General features: G+C 37.1%; 1 protein-coding gene across 11 annotated transcripts in view; it reads right to left on the minus strand.

The window, feature by feature from the left end:
* Dlg2 (discs large MAGUK scaffold protein 2) overlaps positions 1-24,089 on the minus strand; it is a 2,013,368-nt gene that overhangs the window by 147,805 nt on the left and 1,841,474 nt on the right. For all 11 annotated transcript variants that reach the window (XM_077797652.1, XM_026384678.2, XM_077797650.1 and 8 more), the window contains one exon: positions 3,545-3,659. In XM_077797652.1, coding sequence (XP_077653778.1) covers positions 3,545-3,659 — 115 coding nt within the window. The remainder of the gene's footprint in view (positions 1-3,544; positions 3,660-24,089) is intronic.

Below are 24,089 nucleotides of genomic sequence, written 5' to 3' on the forward strand. Positions count from 1 at the left end.
CATTGATCCTTGCACTCAAATTCACAAGAAAGAGGTTGAACTTTCAAAATTAGTATATTTTATTAACAAATGACCATGGGGTGATCATTTCTAGTAGGGAAAGTAGGCCAACTTCTTTAAGATCATGAGAAGATGAAGACGTATCCTCTCTAACATGATAAGAGCCAGGGTTAGGATTGGTGGAATTGGTGGTGGTAGTGGTGGTGTGTGTGTGCCTGTCTGTGTGTACAGGTTAGAGGAGGGAACTCAAAGAGGAAGAGTAGTTTTGTGGTGCAAATATTGTACCCAGACATCTAAGCTGTCACAGAACAAAATGGTCACTTACTTTTGAATTTAGATTTTAGCTTCATGGAAAAATATGAATAGTAAGAACAGCCTATATGCCCTATAGCACAGATTATCTTGTATAAAAAAATCCAAAGAGGTCTGTGTTTTAATTTTTCCTCTAATTAACCCATTTCTTAATCTAATAGCTAACAGAAGCAGACTCAGAATTCAAACTATAACATTAAACAGCTGACATGCTATTAGCTTAGATCCAGGGCTTTGAAAGGACACAGGAAGAAGGATGTGCTGGGGGAAGAGATCTGATTCTGCCACAAACAGCTGTGGAATCCCAGGCAAACCTGTTTTCTCCCGGGGCCTCACTTTCCTTTCTATGAATTAGACAATTGGATCTGGTGACAGCTAAGTTTCCTTCCAGATTTAGGATTACATAAAGCTAAGCAAAATGAGAGTAATAGTCTGGGGTGTCAATTTCAGATTAAAGAGGCATGCTCATCATCTTATATTTATATAGTCTGAGAAACCCTGCTACAAATTTATTTTGAGAAAGCAACTAGTTGATTTTCTAAAATCAGCATACACCAACTGGCATTGGTCCTATTTGAGTGCTCTAGATGAATCAAGTATCTCTATGAAAATCTTAGAGTCAAAACTGGTACTGGGGGGAGGAAAGACAAGGTAGAAACCTGTTGAGTCCTTTTTGGTGAGGATTCTGTTTAGGCTTTGCTAGTCCATTTCATGTTCTTGCTTTTTTTTGTTGCTGTTGCTGTTGTTTTTGCGGGGTGGGTTCCTGTTTTTATCACATTGCTCAAGAACAAGGCCAGGGGCTCTTACAAGTTCTTTCCTTCTGATCTTACTATATGCATGACCCCTATTTCTTATTCTGTGTCTCTTACAGTCATTTACGTGCTGAGGTCAGCCCTCTAAATACTAGTTAAGTATTAACTGAATGTCTGGAAACCAAATACTGCATTTGTATATTCTTAGGGATTTTATCTGGAGAATTTCCCAAGGAAAGTTAAGTATTTTTGAGTCTCATTTAAAAGAATGTTCTCCTTTCTACACAATCTTCAACTATTACTTTTTTATTTTGTCATCATCTCTTTCTTTAGGTATTTTTAATATATAAAATATATAATGGATGTATATATAACATATGTAATGCATGTGTGTATCTATATCTACCTATATATTTATATATTTTTAAATTTATTTTTTAGTTGAACGCAATACCTTTATTTTATTTATTTATTTTTATGTGGTGCTAAGGATTGAACCCAGGGCCTTGCACATGTTAGGCAAGCACTCTACTGCTGAGCCACAACCCCAGCCCAATATATATAATTTTTGGTACTGGGGATTGAACCCAGGGCTGCTCAACCACTGAGCCACATCTCCAGATCTTATTTTATTTTTTTATTTTGATACAGGGTCTCACTAAATTGCTTAGGGCTTTGCTAAGTTGCTGAGGCTGGCTTTGAACTTGTGATCCTTCTGCTTCAGCCTCTCTAGTCACTGGGATTACACACACACACACACACACACACACACACACACACTACCACCCTGGTTGATGGTTATATTTTTATTTGGCATTTAAGCATAAATATTTGAGTCTAATTAATAACATTTTCAAATAAATGCACTCATTTAACATAATATCATAGCCCTTCCTTTATGTTTGCCAATCTTCCATAGCTTGATTAAAAACCTATTGCCAGTATATTTTAATCAAATTTCCTCTAGTACATTAACAATATTCTAAACATTCAATTTTTAAATAAGATATCAACATTCAGTAATTTTCATTCCAGATTGATTCTATAAAGCCATTTCAACAGCATTACCTTATTTATCTCTATCCTATTAACCCAACTGGCTTTTCCCTGTTTACTACCCCAAGATTAAAAAAAATTTTATATCATGAAGACCAGCAACAACTAAGGAAAATGGAAATAGAAATATCCACAAATGGGTTAAATTTTTCATCATATTTGTGATGTTACTGCAAGACAAATTCTAGAGTGGTTCTCAACAGTGTCTTTACAGATTACAGTGAAATGCATCAAAATTGTCTTCTGAAATGCAGTTGACTAAATCTGGAAGGTTAACAATCTGTTTTATTGTTTGTTTGTTGTTTTAATCTCGGGGCTCCTGAGATACTAAAACTTCCAATAATAAGGAACTCTATGCTTGTCAGAGTGGCTGGCAATTCATGGCCCTAGAGAACCTGCCACCTTCAGGAAGTCCACTCCCCTCTTACTCCTGGTGTGCCTACCTAATATACAGGAAAGACAACTTTACAGCCAAGTGGAACCAAGGACAAGTTTAATTCAAGTACATTGTTTAATATCTATAACACAAACCTCCTGCCAGGAGGGGAAAGTAAGAGTTCAGGTGAAGAGGACATGACCTCAGGTGAGCATCAGATTAAATTCTGGGCTACATGGGGGTGGGAGAGAATACAGAATATAAAGGGTGTGGGTGTGGCTTCTCCAAACAGTACATAGATTTTTTTTTGACCATTACATAGTTATTACTTCTCCCCTTCTGGCTGTTGGCACCTATATTACTTTTAAAAGTCCAGTCAACACTGATGAAGTTTGTGAGTATTACAAGAAGCTGGTGCCAGCAAGAGGAGCATGGTATAGTTAAGCATCAGGATCTCACCCAAGAGGTGAAGGACAGGAAGGAATTTTGAATTTGATTAATTTTTTTCTGGTAAATTAATGAGTTTTGCAGGTCAGGAGCAATGACCTTTTAAGGCCTGAGACACAGTTGGTGATGAGATGCCACAGAATATTATTTCCATTAAAACTTTTAGAAAAAACCCCCACATAACTCTTTAGAATAATACTGATTTCAAATCAATACAAACAAAATCAACATCAAGCAAAGTAGGAAATGATTAGGCATATTTTCTTTTCAGACTGATGGTGAGCAAATATCCTGGACTTTGGTCCATAGACTCAAGAAGTATTAGACAAATGTTTCTTATTCTTTTGCAACCTATGCTAGCAACTTTACCCTGTATCATAATATTTTAAAAGAATAACTTGATACAAGCAGTGACCTTTAAGTCATTTAACCTAATAACATTTCAGAAATTTATTCTTAAATGTAGGGTATTTCAGTAGTGTGGCCATGAGTGTGGTCTAATTAGAACACATGCTTCCTTGCTATAAGGTGGTGCCTTTGTTTCCCCAAGCTGGATTGCTTACACAGTGCAGACCAGAGTAAGAAATGCCCCATTGCCTACCTGACATAGAGGGAGCGTTTCTGATTGGTTCGCAGGGACCCAGACCCGGAGCTCATGCTGTGGTTCATCATCTGCTCCCGTAGGTCATGGATTTTGGCCTCAAATCGAGCGTAATCTGGGAATGGAAACAAAGATGGTAAATTTGGTTCTGTTCCTTTAGAGAGAGAAAGAGAGAAAGAGACACTGAGAGGGAATGCATTACTGTATAGCCAAGGCGGCTACTCATCCCATCACTGATTCCTTTGCCAAGCAACAGGGAGATGCTTAACTCCACAAGAGTATACTTGCTCACTATTATTTTTTCTTCACAAGATCTCTCAAGAGAAGAAAAAATCAGTTACTTCGCAAAAGTCACCAAGAAAACACACTGCCATCCAACCCCAGCTTATACAAAGTCCACAGGAAAGAGAGCAGGAATGGAAGGATGCGGGGGCAGGATGGGAGGGTGGTCATAAACAGGCAAATGGCATCCTCCTGGTAATAGAGATGTTCTCTATCTTAGCTGCATATATAGGTACAGACTAAATTACATAGAACTCTACACACACACACACACACACACACACCCCAAGTAAAAGTGAGAAAGTCTGTATAATACTGATGAGTTGTTTCAATGTCAATATCCTGATTATAATGTAGTGCTAAGTTTTGAAAAATGTTATTATTGGAAAACACTAAGTAAAGGGTATATGGGACCTCCTTATAATATTTCTTACAACTGCATGTCAGTCTATTTATTTCAAAGTTTAAAATTTAGTTTATGAAAGAGAAAAACAGAAAACAAGCCAAAGGAATTTCCAACACTATGAGGTGTTGAGTCTCCAGTTGCCCTTCGCATGATAGACTAGAGGATCACTATTTGGATGACTGAATAAAAAATGTCATTTAGTTTGACTGAGTTTATTTCTGAGGAGGGCTACTAAAAGTTGATCACTAGTTATCATACCTCAACTGTCCTTACTTTGCACACATTACCAAACTTCATCAATTTTAAGATGTGCAATATATTTAAATTAGGAGAGAGATATTAAAATAGGGATAGAAAACATTGTTATGTAAAACATATTTTAGAAATATTTGAACTTGATAAAAGTACATATGTTCCAAAAATCAAGGAAATAATAGGTGTTGTATCATACTACTCATAGGAAAAATTTGCCATTTTAATATAATAAAAAAGATAGCACAAAAAAGTTTTAAGATACTTATTAACAAAATTATCATGTAAAAATAAAGTTTTTGAAGTTTCAATATTCTTGATGACAACCTAAACATTTTTCTATCATGGCTTTGGCAGAGGAGTGCCTTGCTTTAAGAAAAACCAGTAGGTAAAAGAACCATGGTGGCACCTGCCTGTATTCCCAGGCTCAGGAGGCTGAGGCAGGAGGATCACAAGTTTAAGGCCAGCTTCACCAACTTAGTGAGGCCCTAAGTAACTGAGCTAAATCCTCTTTTTAAACAAAAAATAAGAAAGGCTGGGATGTAGCTCAGTGGTAAAACATCCCTTGATTCAATTCCTAGTACGAGAGAGAGAGAGAGAGAGAGAGAGAGAGAGAGAGAGAGAAGAAAAACCAGTAGGTGAGAGGCTTAAATTACCCACAGACAAATGTGAAAATGTTAATTCAAAAATAAAATATTATTTTAATTACAAAGTTGCTCATGATGAAGAATTTTTATAGTGGTCTTCAGTATACTTCAAAAACCAAATTGATGTTCAGTTCAATTTATTCACAACTTTTCATGAAAATAAGGATCACTAAATGAATATAATAAAAGAAGGTCTACTTAGAGAGTGTTTCAAGTTCTTTACTAAGAAGTCCCATAAAATTAAGCTAAATTTCAACTTACTGAATATTTATTGGTTATTACAAGGTGGGCTTTCCAAAAAACCTGATTAGTTTCTGACAATAGACAACAGGATAATAAGCTCCAAACGTTAATTATGTTTAAAAGTTAGTGCTCTAAAGATAAGCCATAAGAGTTGGCTGGTAATTTCTGGTGCTTAAACAATGTCTGGCTTATCTAAATTTGGATGGTTTCCTGTTAAAACTTGGCTTTGAATAATTAGGTCCTAAATGGTTAAAAAGCAGAACACCTATTTAACATACACTTTACTCCCCATAAATTAAGACAATTTATTTTATTCCATTTTACTAGCAAGAAAAAACATTTATTTATCTCCATTGATATGATACTATTTGCAGATTTAAATCATTTTGAGCAAGCCATATTCTCTTGCTACGCTAAAACAGGCAATTAACATTTATTGCTGGCCACATGGCAGACTATGTTCAGAGCTTCATGGGCCTTATGTCATTTCTTTATGTTACAAAATTAAATCCATGTATGTTAAAAAATTTGAACTACATAGGAAAACACAGAATGAAAACTGAAAAATCCTCTTATGCCTCTGCCTTTCCTTACCTTCTTTCTCACTGTTGTACTTCCCCATACCTCACCCTAAATGGACATGCGTGGTTTTATGTTGGATATGTTTGTGGGTATATGCTTGTATGTACACACATATGTCATGCCTTGAGACCATGTCTACATGTTGTGCTGAGATTTTTTCCCCCATTTTTAGAACAGTGTAACATGGATCTTTTTTCTATCTTCTATCAAATATATAAGTATCACTTTAAAAAATATCTTTAATTATAATCCCTAGTTTAGACTAATTTAACAATTCCCATGTCATTAGATACTAGGCCTATCCAGTTTTTTTGCTTCATAAACAGGGATCTCAGTGTATGTGTGCACATTTATGTGTGCACAGAACCCATTTGGTCTTTTTTAGCATTTCCCAGAGAAGAGCATGATCTTGTCTGAGACACACAGCATGAATTCTTAGCTTCCTCTAATCCATGCTCAACAATGTTACTTGATAAATATCACCTATCACTCTAGGTACCACTAAATCTCCCTCTGAAGACATTGGACTCTCTCCTCTACAAACCTGATGAATTTACAAACAATGATAAAATCATGAAATTCGTCCATCTGTCTGCCTAAGCATTTTATTCAGTGCTACTTCCCTACTCCATTTGATCAGGGTGCTACTTTATTACATTTATCATACCAACCTGCAGCTATTTGAGCAGTTGCCTATCTTCCCATTAGACTGAGCTCTCTTAGGTAGATGCCCTATTTTACTCTCTATGGAATTCACTGTGCCTAACATAGTATCTGACATGCAAGAGGCATTTAATAATAGGTGCTCAATACACATTTTCTGAATGAATGAATGAGGAATGAGGGAATGAACAAAATCATTAGATAAAAAACTCCATTATAAAAATGCCTGCGAGTATTGAAATTGCCCACTTTCAATGTTATGTTTTATAATGAAGAAAGACAACGTGCATGTCCTCTAGTACAAACTTTTTCTAGAATGAAAATGCAAATGCAACTTTCTAACCCCTTTGTTATTTTTACTGTTCTCCAGGCAGTCTCTACTCTTCTCATCTTAGTCAGATCACACATTGGAAACATTTCTCTGATATTTAATGTATTAATACAGCCAGCTCTTTGCCAGGCTCTTGTAAGGTTTTTTTTTTTCTTTAGGTTCTTACAATTAAGACAAGCAATACCACAGAAAATACTTGGCTTAATAATAAGTTGTATTTTCCTAACCTGTATGGCTCATTAGATACCCAAAATATTTTCTACAATGCTTTTGGAATGTTTGGCTGGACTCGTATATTCTGGAGTGTTTAAATTCCCCACAAGAAATGATTTATTGCATTTGCTGAATGTGCAACTCATCCTATTCTTTACTTCTCCATTTTGATGATTATCTTGAACATAAATCTTGTGTTCAAAGGTATTTATCCCTCTCTCTGCTCCTTTTTGAAAACCAAGACTCAAGTATTGTCATCAGAGCAAAATCGGATCTAGGTTTACAAATACAAATGGTTTGCAGATGGGGAGTTGCTTGTCTCTAACTTCTCAGAGATTAACAAATTTGCATTTGAAGTGCTCTAGAAATAAACAAGAGATTTTAGTTATAAACATTGTGAAATAATAATACTGAAAATTACATTTTTAACTAGTCAAAATACAAGAACCTACCACATCATTCAATTAGCCATCCTCTTTCCCTTTCCAAAATGTTTCTTCCCTATCTATAATCGCCCCCTTGGAACATTTTTCAACTGAATTCCTAATACTCTTTCTCAATTACAAACTTCATGAGAACATTCAAATTAGGATATAAAGAGGAATTCATGTTTACTAAGCACCTCAACAAGCTAGGATCTATACCACATACGTTATAAATATTATTCCTAACAAAGTTCCAAGATAGGCATATTATTTTAGAGATAAAGGAAACAGGTTCAGAGAGGTTAACAAACTTCATCAAAGTCACAGAGCCACTAGGTAACACAGCACAATGGGACTCAGAGCTGGGATTCAACCTTGAATACCTGTGGATCCATTTTGTTTCTATTACTTTACAATGCCACATTCTTTACAGTGTAAGACATCCCTGTGTCTCTACCTCTCCCTCCTGACATTTTTCTCTTCTCTTCATCTACTCTATTAATTATGTGCATGCTGGTCTTCTCTACAGCACCCTACAGCTCCTCAGAGTTGAGATGCCTCATTGATTTCAGTTCCCCCAATCTGAGATGCCTCATTCATCTTCAGCATTCTACATTATGTGTGCGTAGGACTCTAGTAGGCACTTTGCGTATAGTTATGAACAAGACAGAACCTTAAAGAACTTGCTTCCAGAATGGAACACTGGCAAGAAGTTAAGTACGATAATGCTGAGGTGGAGAACAACATTAAAGAGGCAATACCTGCTCTGTCTGGCTTTGCATGTAGTAGATGTTAGGTGAATGTTTTTTTACATTACAAGTTATTTATTTCTTGGGTTTTCTGCTGTAACAGAATCAAAGCACTGAAAATCAAACTTCTAGGCAAATATTTTTAGGAACATTACCTCCAGCTAATTTGTTCCCTCCCCCTTTATATATAAGCCACATTTCATTTCTTTTTCTTTCCCCTTTCTTCTTTCCTTCCTTCGCTCTCTACATTCTTAAGTACTAAATTTGATTACCCCTACCTAGATATATTATTTGGGGGATTTTTAACTTTTTTTTTTCATTTGGGCATGATGGGCAACAGTAGTAGAAAGCATGTGAGATTTGGGTTATGTGGACTGGGTCAAAATTCTGGTCCTCCACTAATTTGCTATACATCCTTGTGAAAGTTCTTAACCATCCTGGGCTCAATTTTCTCATAAGTAAAACGGGAATCATAATTATACCTATCTCCAGATATGCTGGGAAGTTTATGAGAGCTCACAAATGTGAAAGGTTGGCTCTTGGTAATGACTTTCTTTTCCTTTTGTAATTTTCCCATGTAATTTGCTCTTCTTGTTCGTCACTTGCAAAAGTCATATAATGTTACCAAGTGAAATGGGAAATGGTGTCCATTCCTACAGTCCTCCGGTATAGCCTCTCCCTATCTATTATGATTTGATGTCTCTATCACACATCAAGGAGGAACAAGTCACAGGTGGATATATCTGAGAAACTTGGCACCAGGACAGAACTTCTCACCTGCTGAGTAACCACTGAAAAGACTCCCAGGATCATCCACAAATCCACAGTGACTTGGAGCCCTGAAAAGATCATGCCCAATTCCAAAGCTGTCTGTTTTCTGTAACATCAATTGCCTCATCCATTAGGATTATCTCAAGACTTTGAGCTACTAGTGGACACAAGGATGGAGAAATGTAAGAGTGTATCAAGAGCCATCCATGGACTATATGTTGACCACACTGGCATGGAAAGCCCATCGAATAGGAAAACTTGGTATTTGGTAACTTACAGTGGCAATAGCCCAGATACATGTGAGTCCTATTCAGCTCTACCAGGTTCCACACAGCACTAGAAATGGGGTGACCTGCTATAGCCACACAGCCTCTCTGAGATGGGTAAAGCCTGCCAAGATGCCAATCAACCTGTTGACTGCAAGACATCATAAAGCAAGACTCTGACCCTGAAACCTTATCCCTGCCTTTGATGTAACCCCTTAAATAAACTACCAGAGCCATTTTTTAATTGTTCTGTTCCAGCTCCTACCAGGACTGGAGGAATCTATCAGGTGCTCTACTTTAAAACCTATTCATTGACTCTGTCTTTTATTTCTTTACTAACATTTCATACTCTAACTTCTCAGGCGGCTTATCTCCTCCTGAACAGGAAAAATTACCCTGGGGAGGTGCTGGCCGCCTCATGATAAGAGTAGGGACACCAAACATTGCACAGTGAGAGGGGCTCTGCTACACACTTTTTTTCCTTAGCCATTTGTCAAAAGTGAACAAGAGGAGGATGTGGAGAAAAAGGGACACTTTAACATTTTTGTCGGGATTATAAATTGGTATGATCACTATGGAAATCAGCATGGAGTTTCCTCAAAAGGCTAGGCATGAATCCACTATATGACCCAGCTATACCACATCTTGATATTGACCCTTAAAGAATTAAAGTCATCATACTATAGTGATACATGCATACCCATGTTTATAGCAGCACGATTCACAATCACCAAACTGTGGAACCAGGCTAGATGTCCATCAACAGATGAACGGATAAAGAAAATATGGTCTATATACACAATGGAGTTTTATTAAGCCATAAAGAAAAATGAAATTATGTCATTGGCAGGATAATGGATGGAACTTGAGAACATTATTTTAAGTAAAATAAACCAAATTCAGGTCAAGGGTCAGATGCTTTCTTTTGTCTGTGGAAGCTAGAGAGGAAAAAGAAAATGTAAGATGGTTGGGGGAATCTCGTGAAAATTGAAGGAAGTTAGTAGAGGAAAAAGACTTAGGGAGGGAGGAGGATAAGAAAAGGGGAAATACTGGGGAATGATATTGGCCAAATAATATTGTTATATTGTGGGTGTGTATTCATATGTGACATGTGACAACACATCCCAACATTATGTACAAGTATAATGCACCAACAAAAAATATGGAAAAGAAAGAGGACAAAGAAGACTCAGAATACAAGTGCATCCTATGATTCACACAAAAAAGGAGGCATTGCCTCCAGTGAGAAGGCTGGGGTTGTTTAATGCAGTAGGATTCACTTGCATTGATTCAAGATGCCCACTTGCTCACATCTTCAAGACTCAGTTGGCCTACCTGATTTTGAGAGAGGGAAACAATAGATTCAGTGGATGACACTAAGCCTGGTCATGGGCCTCCCCCACATGACTGATGGGGAGTGTTCCCTCCACAGTCCTGACCTCATCCAGTTGTCTCACAACTGTCAGTTACCAGAGAAAGCTGTGAGCAGAGGAAATAGGGTTAGTGTTATAGGCTAAGAGGCCAGCTGTTAGTATCAATTCTGTCATTTATTACCAATAAGGCCTTGAGAAGTTACTGAGCCTCAGTTTGTTCATCTCTAAACTGGGAGATTTACTCTTAGTCTGGTTGTAAGAATCCAAATGAGTTTTGATAGAAAGCATTTCAAAATGTTAATTCCTGTGGGGACTTCATATCTGGTCCTTAGTATCACTAAGGCCAATGATAGCACCCTCTTCCTATTTGATCTTATGAACATGGGTGGAGCTTTATCAAAAGCACTGTGCTCTTCTCAGGGTTCCACACATCCAAGTGACAGAGAAGGCTTTCCTGCTGAGCTATCTATTTCCACACTGCAGGAAAACCAGTTTGAAGAGAACCCCCTGCTGCATACCTGAACCAACAGATCTGAACGAGAAACTCTTGGTGGAGTATAAGCTAATAGAGTTTGAGCTTTGGAGCACCTTCTAGTAGGGCTGGGATAAATGTCAATGGCATGCTGTTATTGAGGTCATAATATCATTTACCTGGATAGGGTTTTCTTTGTCAGCAGGACCCAGGAGAGATGTATAGGAAGGATGAAGTGGTGACAGTTTACTTCTATTCTTAGCACAGAATTCTGATTGCTGCTCCAGGGATGAGGTACTGTAAATGCTTCCACTATAAATGCAATTGTAAATGCTTCCATTTCTTTGGGGGGAAACATCCTTCTTTCATTTATTTGCAACATTTCTTCAAGGTATACTATATGCCAGTTACAATGCTAAATGCTAGGATACCAAATTTATTGGACAGGTCTTTACCTCAAGGGGCTCAAGGCTGGTGCATAACTGCTTTTAATTTTCTGTTTGCTTATTGTGAATATAAAAACAGCATATGCCATTTCAATACCTGCTCCCTGAGAGGAACATTAAGTGTTTCTAGAGAGTAACAGGCTATTAGTAAGCTCTTCTTTGATGGGGAAAGGCCAATACAGCTAGGTTTTGTTATAGTGAACAAATTAGGGCAGTTTAAGTCCTTGTGAAAAAACTATTAGGTTACTTACAGTATGAAAAAAGAAACCAGAGTTTCAAAGCAGCACCCTGAAATCAAATTCTGGATTTAAGACCTGGATTTGAGAGATGTTGGAAAAAAATCAATGGTACAGTTTTCTAATTTGTAAAAATGGGGAAATCATACATAATGTTGTTGTGAATATCTAACCTACTGTATTTGTTTTCATTATTATAAGCAGTATTGATTTTTAAAAGCACCATAGCATTATTTTTAGAGAGAGTAAATATAATACTTATTCTGATTTCACAAGCCAAAATGCATTTTTGTAGAAAGAGGAAGAGGTTAGACCTAAATCAATGTAATATGATGATCAAAAATGTTTTAAGTTATAAAATCACAAACATATAGCTGCTTTCTCCACTAAACACTCATCCAAATAGCCACACATAAGAGGATCAACCATAGAACACTAGCCATACCTCAAGTCCAGGAAGCAATACTTTGTCAAAATTCTTTCATATGATGATATAAAAATAATTTTATTTAGTTGGAGCTCAGAAAAAAATAATGGTTACCATTTCACTACCCCTTCTTGTCTTAGTTGTTGTGGGATTTTGGAGCCAGGTAAGCCCAGGAGGGTCCCAGCCATACTTATATTAGGCTTCAGTGATACCCAGAGAGCTTTCCTACCCTGGGTGCTTTTCAGGTAGCAATGATTGCAAGGGTGCTGTGTTTATGAACTACTTAGAAGGCTGGTTTCCCTCCCAGGTGTGTGTAGGAAAACCCTCCTGCTGTCAAGAGAACTGACCTCTAGCCATTGGAAGGCTCTTCAGTAGATCTCCCTAGACTGGTTTTTCTGCCTAAGAATTTTGCTGACTCTGTACTTCAACTCCCAGCCTATCTCATCTTTCAGGTTGCCAACCCGATTCTGAGCTGAGGGAGAGATGGAGTTTTCTACAATAAACATCTACAGATGTTGTTGGTTTACTTTCAGTTCAAATGTGCGTATGTGTGTGTTAGATAGAGATGGAGGCAGATTACAAACTAAATTCACCAGAATCCAAGTTCAACCAGAAATTCCATACCCCAGAGTCTGCTATTTACTGTATTACAAAAGAGAACATATACATCTTTGATACTTCTTTGATATTGAGCATTAAGAAAAAAATTTTTAAAAAGAGCTCACAGACACCACGAGGGTGAAGACGAATGTTTGTTGAATTGATGAGCTAATGGAGACTTTAGGGAAAGAAAATTGATCCTATAGTTTGTCAGACCCACTACTAAATAAAGCAACCCTTTAAAATATATTTCAATAACACACTGAATTAAGTTTACATCTTTGCTTTATTCTCCACTCTTCCCTACCACCTGCCATTTTCAAATAAAATTGAGATAATTTATTTTGACTAGACCAATTTTTTCAGCTTGGCTGCAGAATCTTTAAAGAGATTTCAGCCAAACACTCTGGAATTCTTTAATGTGAGAAAACAAGTTTTACAGGAAAACAATAGTCTGAATCCCCAACTGGTTATTACATACGATATGTATATTGACTCCAAAAATTATATACATAAAATTTCAATTTGGCTAAAAGCAAGCTTTGTTTTATGGATTCATAAAGGCAGGTTAATTACCAGAATTATTGTAAAATGGAATCAGCACAGAAACTTCCAGAACTTGGCAAAGCCTGTTTCTTGGAGCAATTGGGAGCAAGTCTTATTTTTTTTTATAAGTTCTGAGATAAATCTGATCTGAATTTAAACTGCAAATGTACCACTGATTCACAGGTAGATTTTTCACAAGTTATTCAACCTATAGAAGACATGGTTTTCTTATCGGTAAGACAGAAAAGCACCATTGCCTAATCAGATTGAAAAGTAAATGTGATAGCATCTGTATACAACACAGTGCCATGCTAGGAAAAGACTAAGTATTCAATAAATGGAAAAGAAAAAAAAATACCCATGAAGATCTGTTAAAACTTTATAATCCTTTGCTATAAAAACAGAGATTATAAAAATCTCCTGCTTACATCACAAGGTTGTTGTGAGAATCAAATTAAGAAGCATATAAAAATGTTGGAAACCTAAATAATACAGTATTAATAAAGTGAGGATAAAAATAATTCATGCCAACATAGACATTTTAAGAAACCCCAACCTAACTAGGAGAGCACTTCCTCAGTATCTGAAATTTATCTCAGAGGCTATGGAATTTGAATTTCTGTCTTAGCTGTGTAAATTGAGCCACATAGGACACTGCGTATGAGAGAGTAAATGTGAAACTCTTTGGGGGGGAAATGGAAACTTCAGATATAATTAGGGCCTTCCTGCTAATGGAGAGTCTCTCTAAAGAGTTTGCTGGCAGGTTGGCTGAAAGGCTCAGAGAGGGATGTACAGGCTTTCATTTAATTGGTGTGATTCAAAGTTCAAGGTGCCCCAGAAGGAAGACAGAGCTGTGCCTTCTAATTTAAGGCATAGTCCTTGAAACTATGTCCAACCAGATAAGAAAATGTCAAATCATTGCTGGATCTTTTGTATAAAAACCATGGAGCTAGAAGCTAAAATAATATTGTTCAAGCTTCCTTTGTTTTGCAATAACAATCAGTTAGATTTTGGCCAATGAAAAGGGTAATATTCTTGCCTAATTATAGAACAGAGTAGATAAAGGAGATAAAGCAGTTCTGGTTTAGAAGTAGGCAGAATGGCAGACCCCTGGGTTGACTTGAGGAGTACAAATATCTGTCCTGGTTCCATGACATTCCTATTGGATTTGTCCTTTCATAGTGTCTTGAGCCTTACATACACATATTGTCTGGGAGGGTAAACAACTATTCCTAGAAAAGTAAAGACATTGGGAAGGACACTAAGAGAAAATGAAGACTCAAAGAAGCTGGCCAAGTTTTCCAAGCTCACACAGCAGTTCTAGCCTAATCCAGGCTTTTGGTCACTGCATTGATTCCACACTTTCCTCTACAAGTGACTGCTGTTTTTTCTTTTGTTCCTGACATGTACAGGTCTGACTGACTTGGTCACCATAAGTGATCATTTAACAGTCAATTTCCAAAACAACTATTGACTCATGTCTATAGTGAATTCTATAGATGGATTTGTGAGATCAAAATGAATAAACCTTATTCAGTCTTCCCAAAATACTCCCCAAATAAAAACTTCTCTAAATGTCATTAGTGCGATTCTGTGCTTAAGATCTGAAGTCCATTGGAAACCATGTTTCAAGGAAGTCATGCATGGTTGGAGCTGACTGGCTATACATCACACAGCACTTGGTCCAATAGCACAGACTCAACACTTACTTAGTGTTGAGGGGAGAGAGACACTCAGGAGAACTAGCAACCAACCCTTGATTCTAACACTTGTGAGTCTCTGGAACAGTTTAGGATAGGGATTCCCAACAGTGCTTGCAGAGAGTAGGGTCATGATGCAGCAGAGAATAATAAAGTCAAAATTGAAAGCTGACCAGAATTTTAAACTTACATATTTTAATAGACCATGCATTTTTCTTCATTGAGTATGTCTTTCTAAACTTTTTGTTGTTAAAATGTAACTTCTATATTTAAAAGGCATAACAACTAAATGTAAGGTATAATTCTTGTTTAAGTACTGATTAAAAAGGGGGAAAATCCCCACCATTTAAAAAAAAGTCACTAACTACTGGCATTAGATGATAACAAGAAGTATTATTTAATCTGTTGGGTGTGATAATACCATTTTAGTATTATTATAATAAAATATTCTCTTTCTTTTCTTTCTTCTTTCTGCATATTGTAGGAATGAGTAGACATTATGTTGGGATTTACTTTAAAATATATCAGCAAAGAAAATATTTTGAAGGATATATGAAACAAATTAGCAAAATTCTTCTGTTATTGAATCTGGATAACATTCTTTGTACATCTCTCTCTTCTTTTGTATGAGTTCAAAACATTCATAATAGAGAAATGTAATTGGCTGTTTTAAAAGATCAAATATCTTAGTCTGACAAAAGTAGAAAGTTGACACCACTCTGTCTCTTAGTCCTCCTCAGTATAGTGGACTCAGGGTGATGGAACCTGGTTCCTCTTGGCTCTTCCATCTGGAGCTCTCAGTGTGTCACTCTGAACTCTGGTTTTTCCATGATAAAATAGGTATAGTAACACTCAGACCTAGTATAACTTTGAGATTTGATTATAGAAATAGCCGTGAAAGAACTCTACTGCACACATAGGCCTGTTCAATGAGAAAATATTTCTTGGGCATCAGCCATTACAATCACAGGCTAGACACCAGCAATGTAATGATTAAAATGTAATTCAGGGTCAGTTGCAGTGGTACATGCCTGTAATCCCAGTGGCTTGGGAGGCTGAGACAGGAGGCTCTTGAGTTCAAAGCTAGCTTCAGAAACTTAGTGAGGCTCTAAGCAACTCAGGGAGACCCTGTCTCTAAATAAACTATTAAAAAGGGCTGGGGATATGGCTCTGTGGTTGAATGCTCCTGGTTCAATCCCTGGTACTAAAAAAAAAAAAAAAAAGCAAATCAGGTGCTGTGGTGCACACCTGTAATCTTAGCTATGAAGGAGGCTGAGGCAGAAGAATTGCAAGTTCAAGGCCAGCCTAGCAATTTAGTAAGAGTTGATCTCAAAAATAGAACAAAAAGGGATGGGGATATAGCTCAGAGGTAGAATGCTTCTGAGTTCAAACCCTAAATTTATGATGATAATAATGTTTCTGTATTAAAGGACTTTCATTACTACTATCTGATGCAGATGGTAATTCCAGAACCAGCTCTAGACTTTAGTTGAATACTGTCTTACAGTTCTTAAGGACCAGGATCAGAATGTCCCTACTTAATTTCTCAACCACATTTTCTCTTAGTCTGCTCTTCTTTTTGGTTCTGCAAGATACTAGTTTTAGGGATTCTCTCAGTTCAAATGTCTCCTAGGTCTAAAACACCATCCATGCTGTTACCTCCTCCTGGAACATCTTTTCCACCTGTTTTCATCCAAGTTCTCATCTGCCACCTTGTCTTTAACACCTCATCAAACTATGACAGGTCCTTCCTTTGAATGCAACAGACACTTTTCTTTTGTGGCACTCAGCATCCTATTAATGATCTGTAAGTACTTTCTTACTATTTGTGGGGCACATGGTAGGTAACTGGCAAATGTTTGCTAACTGATGAAGTGGGGCTACCGATGTGGTCATCCCTTTCTTATCCTAGTGAAAAAATGATCTAGCCATTTTTGAGTATGCTGAGAATTTGACAAATATGTTTAATTCCTTTGTAGCTCTTCCACTAAAATAACTTTTAATTTTCAACTGAGATGAAGGAAATAATCACCAGAAATATAAATTGAGGGTATTTAACTTTAACTTCCTTTTCAACATAAAGATTTCTGGCTCCTAAAATCATGTAACCAGATTTTTCTTCAATTCTCAGATTACCTTTTACTCCTCGAGATGCTACATGTGTTCCTAATTATTATCTTAATATTGCAAGCATTTTATATATGCAACCAGAAAAATCACAGAGTAGAAGCTTGCCTGCAGTTACTAACAAACAGAAACTGAACAAAACTTCTTCAGGACAATTTATGATAGCAATTTCATGCTCAATTTAGCTATCTTCATGGCTCAGGAAAAAGAAAATCTATTTTCTTATTTATGTGTTTTTTTTCTTCTGTAAAATGCTACCTGTTTTTGACAAAAGATCTATGAGAAAGTGTAGAACATCCCGGGCATACATGGATTTGGAATTGTCACATAAGTAAGGACAAAATGTAACCCTATAGCTTCTCTGCACAGTGTGATTTTCTAAGAAATTTAAGCTCTAAACCCCAAACTTTCAGAATCATTGAGTGTTTGTTAAGAGATATGTGATATTTGTCATTTAGTCACCTGTGTTGTAATGGAAAGACTGAGCAGTTGATAGAAATCTGGAGGCAATTTAGGCATGGCTTTGAAGAGTCCAGGTGAGAAATGGTGAGGATAGGGAATGGAAAATTAAAAGGGGGGAGGGGGACAGAAATTTGGGAAGTATAAATAAGAGGCTTTACTGATTAATTCAGTGGCTATATCAGACAAGGTAGAATGGTCCTAAGTTCCCTTAGGTTTTGGATTTGGGCAATGGCCTTTCTATTTGGGAATAGAAAGTAGCTGCTGTTGAAGGGAGCAAAGGAAAGAACTTAAGACTCCCTGTTGGAGCACACTGAATTTAAGGGGGCATTATTATGGTCAGGGGTCTTGTGCCAGGTTTTCTTAATTTCAGTGACCAAGAGTATGGGGAAATACATCTTTAGCAATGTATGCAATCTATAAACCAGAGACTTTCCCAGGCTTAAGGAATAATTAGAGATGAGAGTTGTTCTGTGATGATAGATAGGATTGTGTGAAATATGTACTAATTAATCATTCTATACTCCAGACTCCTGGAAAAACTAGGAAACAATAAAAGTAAGTAACCATTAAAATGTACTTTTAGGCACAAATAAAAATATGCCAGGGAAAAATTGAACCTGTATAACTGACACAGGCAAATTTATCTTTCCTCTTTATTAATAATTCAAGAAGAAATCCCAAGCACGCTGCCTCTGGAGATGTAGGAGTAGCTCCTATAATTAGATCAAATCTGAACCATGAGGGTGAGGATCAGAAAGCTGACTCAGAGCCTGGTGTCAATTATTTGCATTTTGCACAACGAAAGCCTAAAAATTTGGAAGACGCAGGATGACTGAAGGCCAATTCTGGGGGTTGTTTTAACATAGTCACAGAATAAGTTCTTTCCATTGTTATTTTCTGGCAAATTTATACCCTGTTCCCTTTAGTCTAGGCCTGGTGAATACCTGCAGATTTGCCTGAGGATGGTATATGGGCTTCTAATCCAGGAGCCTGAAATCAGTGCATTCCAATAATTTCTCTACTTATTTATACCACAACCGTGTTGGTATCTAAAGATAAATGCAAGAAACTATCCTTTAATACAATCTAGCAATGTTTGTTTTATTTTCTAATAAATTATCAAAATTTACTAGCCTACTTTGCTCAGTTGAGAACTACAGCAGACACAGCAAGTCTCTATTGGCTCATTTGGGAATCATCAGGACACACAAAATATAAAAGTGCACTTTCCAGGCAGAAGTCAGTCTTCAATAAGGGTTTAATATGCCTTTGCCAAACTGCTTAGTTTATTTCACATTTTGAGTTTTGATCTGACTTTTTTACTTTTTTGTAAAAAGCAACCTTCAGATATCTAAAAAAAAAAAAAAGGGAAGAAGAAGAGGAAGAAAAAGAAGAAGAAAAAGAAGCAGAAGCAGGAAAGCAGGAAGGGAAGGAAGAAAACAAGCTCTCATTTTACTTGGTCTTCTTGTCTTTAGGTAAAGCATATCCCCTCTGGTTTTACATCCTTCAGTTATCCACCTGAGAATTGTTTGTGGAACCTTGTGCTATCATACTCTTTGCACACCACTCACTACTGTATTATTATTGTTTATATTACCTGTCTTCATCCTATCCCAGCTCCTGATGGCTGAGCCTCCTCTTATTCATTTCTGGCTCCTTTGTTCCTAGAATGGTGTTTGGTTAACTCATGGAAGTACATGGTAAATGTTTGCCATGTGCAAATATATGTAATTGCATGAGTAACCCCAGGTTCTCACTTCCTTGGGCTTCCTCTACTTTTGCAATGACTCTTTATAATGGGCGTCTCCCTAAAAGTGAACATAATAGGCCAGGAATGATTTCATACATTTAAATGTTCAAAAGCTCTTTCTTTTCTAAAAGTTTCTTCTAAATAGCTTCCTGTTCTTATTTCATGTCTCTAATCTCCTTAACTATATTAATTATGGATATTTTGAAGTTTTCTTCAATTTCCTGAAATATCTTTGGATTCTCTGTATTCTTTCTGTTTTAAGGATGTTCTCTGGATTTTGTCTTATGGGTGTTCTCTTTCTGTTTTAAAAAAGTTTTCTGGATTCTTTTTGTTCTAATGATCCTTTGATGTCTCATGATCTTTGCTTAAAAGCCCAAATTAAAAATGAGGCTCTAAAATGTCAACTGGAAGCTTTGTGAGCCTGGGCAAGGATCATTGACTAGAGATTGTTCCTGACTAGAGATAAGATGGGGAAATGTTTGCTTTGGAGATACCTAAACTATAAGATCACTGTCTGTATATGCTTAGGCCAGGTCAGTTTCCCCAGAATTGCCTAATATAATTTCTTTCAGGTTAAAAGCCTGATTGGTTGGTTCTGGGAGTAAAAAAGGAAATAAATGGGGTTACACATGCATAATTTACCTTTCTAATACCTCTGTTCTCTATAGTATTTTGCCCCCTCCCAATGATCCATGTCTGATGCCCCATATCTAAAGACTCCCTGGTTCAATCTTTCCAAAGAAGAAACATCCATTTGATGAGGGTGGGAATGGTTGGCAGGTCAAAGAGGGAATAAGGGGATCTGGTTGCTTCTTATTAGACTTCTATCTAACCAATCTCTGTTTTTGCCCTTCCCCACATCTATGCCTTCAGATACTCAACATCTTTAATACCTGAGTCCTTCTAGGATTCTGAAGTTCTCATTGGCTCAATATCCATGTAGTCACTTGGGGTTCTGCTTTCTTGACTCTGCCACTTAATTTTCCACTCACTTATCTGCTTTCTAGCTTCTAAACTTACGTTCATTATCTCTTACATACGTTATGTTGATCCACTTGTTTTTTTGACAAATTCTTGTTTAACAAATTCTTTAAACTGTTATGTGGGTGGAGTTTTGAAGGTGAGTAGAAATATTCGCAGATTCTTAAAACTACCACATTCAACATGAAGTTCATACCATATATAAGAAAATCTCCATTAACTTTAATTTTGATGCTTTTTTCCCATCAGTTTACCTTGTCAAGATCATATGAACCCCAGCTCTGTCATCATTATGTGTTCTGTATTCTCAAACTTTGCAACATCTGCAGAAAACTACAGGGAGATAGCTAAGACTCATTTGTTTTCATAACTTTCATTCAGTTTTTATGGACACTTTCTACCTTTACAGATTGGTGTAAAATTATTCATGAGTCCATCTATTCATACACTTAAAAAAGGTGTTAGATATAGAAATAAAGACTTAAAATTCTAATCCATGTCTTTAAAGAACTCAGAGTCTACAAAGGAATACAGGTCAGAAAATAGATGAATAAAAAAAGTTACGGGCATAAACAAGGAGCCATGTCAGTATGGATATTACATGGGAGAGGCAGCCAACCCAGCTTGAGAAGTACAAAGAAGGTGGTAGTATTCAAGAGGGGTAAAACCTAGATTTAATCTTCAAGGATAAAGAAACATTAGTTAGGCAAAGAGGACAAGGCATAGGGGTGATGGAGGGCACATAAAAGCAAAGGGGATGGCTCTGTAGGGGCAAAGGTTTATGTCTCTTCTTTCTCTGAAAAGAAAAAATTTCTCTTAATAAATAGTGCAGGGCAAAGAGGACTGAGTCATCTTTTGATGGGACAAATTGATGTCAGTGTCCTTCCATAAGAACAAATGAAGAGCAGCTCCCTAAAATGAGGCCTTTGACTTTTAGATTAAAAAAAAAAAAGGACTGAAGTGTCAGTAACCCCTTGGTTGAATAAAGAAACTTGCTAATAGAAACCCTGCATTCGTGGGAAAGAATAAAAGAGCTTTGAAAAGTAAAAAATCACTGTGTAATATATGGGATTACAAGGGTTACTACTACATTTCCAACTACTACCATCCCTAGTCCCAAGGAGTTCTTTTTAACTTAAGAAATGAAGCAGTTCCTCTGTGCATTGTCACAATTTCCTAGTTTTGATATTGTACTGCATGCAATTCTGCAAGATGTCAGCAATGGGGAAGACAGGGTGGAGAGTTCTCTGTACAGTCCTTGAAAAGTTCCTTTAGAACTTTTAAAAGTTGAAGAGGAGGAGGTAGAATAGGAGGGGGAGGTAGAAGAGGAGGAGGAGGAAGAGTTTTCCACATGGCCAGGAATGGGAAACTTATTTCCTTTGCATCTCTGTTCAGGTCTATAATGAACTGAACTCAGTGTGCTGCTGAAGTTTTAATTTTAATATAAAATGAAAACCCAATTAGGAATGTCTCATGGACCTGATACATAATAGGTTAGATCAGAGGCCAGGCATAACACCAACTCAATGGAAGTAGGGCTGAGTCAGGCATTTAAGAACAAGAACCATGGTAAATTCTAAAATATACTCAAGATCATTAGTATTTCATCAAAATCCAGGGAATTTTTCCTGTTAGGCATCCTATTTTCTAATTCTGCTCTCTAGGCCAATCAGTGGTGAATATAATATTACTCAACAAGCTCCCAACTTCTACCAGCTCCCATATCCTCCTGAAGCAGGAAGGGAAATGGCTAATATATTCAGAGACATGGTTAGAAAAACAATCTTGAAATCATACACAATGGAAATTGCCATCATTAATAACTCATGTTGTAAGGAACCTGTGGAGTGAGGAAACTGTTTATGCCAAAGAACAGCTATATATCTGGGCAAAACTGAAGAGATGAGACAGAAATAACCAGCACAAACTTACTTGCCAAGAATTTTGGCTCTGGCTTTGGTAAGATTCAGTTTGTGTGCAGAACATCTTTCTCTCATATCCAATTCCCACACTTTCCTCTATTTCATATTATAAAGGATGACTCCATGCCAATCACAATTCCTAGGCTCCCTGGGAAAATAACTTCTAGCTAGTTTGAGCCTATGGAAACACTGATGGGAAATAGGCAGGCAGGAAGATGGGAGGTACGAGGGGTTTTCTCCTTGCCTCTGTGTCAGGTGGCACTTCCGGGGGGTTTATTTTTCTTCTATGGTTTCTATAGCTTTTCCTTAATTTTTAGATCTTCATGAGCAAAGCTTTCTCAATGTGCTCTTATGCTAGATTCCTTCTATCAGAACAGAGACAGAAAGTTTTCGGAATTTATCTGAACATGTAAAAAGTTTGCTGGAGAACAAACTATTCTCAGTGATCTAGATGTGAAAGGAGGCACACTATGCCAACTGACATTTTTACAACACTATATAAATATTCCCAATAGGTATTTAACACAATAAGTTTTGACTTCAACAGTCATGGAAGGCTGAATAATGGCCGCCAAAGATATCCACATCCTAATTCCCAAAACCTGGAGAAGTAACTTTATATCACCCCAGGATCTTTAAAGAGGTGTTTATGTTAAGGATAATAAGATGAGAAGATTATCCTGGGTTATCTGAGTTGGTTCATCATATGGGACTATATTGGCAGGTCAGAGGAGAAAGTAGGAGATGAGACAATGGAAGAGGTGAAGTGATGTGAGGAAGGGTGAGAAGCCAAGAAGCTAGAAAATGCAGGAAAAAGGATTTCTCTTAGACTCTCCAGGGGAAGCAACCCTGATGAGACCTTGATCTTAGCCTACTAAAACCAATTGCAGCCTTCTGACCTCCAGAAATACAGGAAAGTAAATTTGTGTTGTTTTAAGTCACTAAATGTGTGGTAATTTGTTACACAGCAAAAGAAAACTGAAACAATGCTCTTGTTCCTCTGGCTTAAAAAATTCTACACCTTGGCATAATCCACACAAGAATTCTAGCTTGCTATAAAATAATCCTTTAGAGAAACAGAAATTTTTTTTGCTTCAGATATAGGAGCACCTCAGATTCCTCCTTCAAGACTGAAGGACTTACTATACCTGTTGCCCTTGGCTGCAAAGGGCAGCATCACCCCTCCTTCCTTGGGGACAACATACATAGAGTGACTGATCAATGAAGGGGAGTGAAGGCCCAGCTGTCATCAGGACAACTGACAGGCCATTCCTCCAGAAGTCTTTGTTGGAATTGCATCAGCATCCAAATTTTCCTTCTGCCCAATCCTACTCCTTTCCACTGCATTTTGATTCTGAATTGCTCCCTAACAAATTTCTCATCTGCCAATCTCTTTCTGAGATTGCTCTCTTAGGAATCTGACCAGCAAAATCAACTTATCTATCTGTAGGCAAAACACTGCTTGGTTAATTTCTCAATATATCTGCTAATAAGTCTCAACTGACCCTCCCATAATACATGAAACTGAAAAACAACTTAGAATAATCCAAGATCCCTTAAAAAGGGAATGTGGCCCTACAAAATATCTTCCTCAGGTGCAGTGTGAGTTAGGAAGTGAAGAAGGAAGAAAGTATCAGGGAAGAGGTGAAAATGGAGTGCTGAGCTCTGTTATA

Source organism: Urocitellus parryii, chromosome 4 (assembly GCF_045843805.1).
Source record: "Urocitellus parryii isolate mUroPar1 chromosome 4, mUroPar1.hap1, whole genome shotgun sequence".
Lineage (NCBI taxonomy): Eukaryota > Metazoa > Chordata > Mammalia > Rodentia > Sciuridae > Urocitellus > Urocitellus parryii.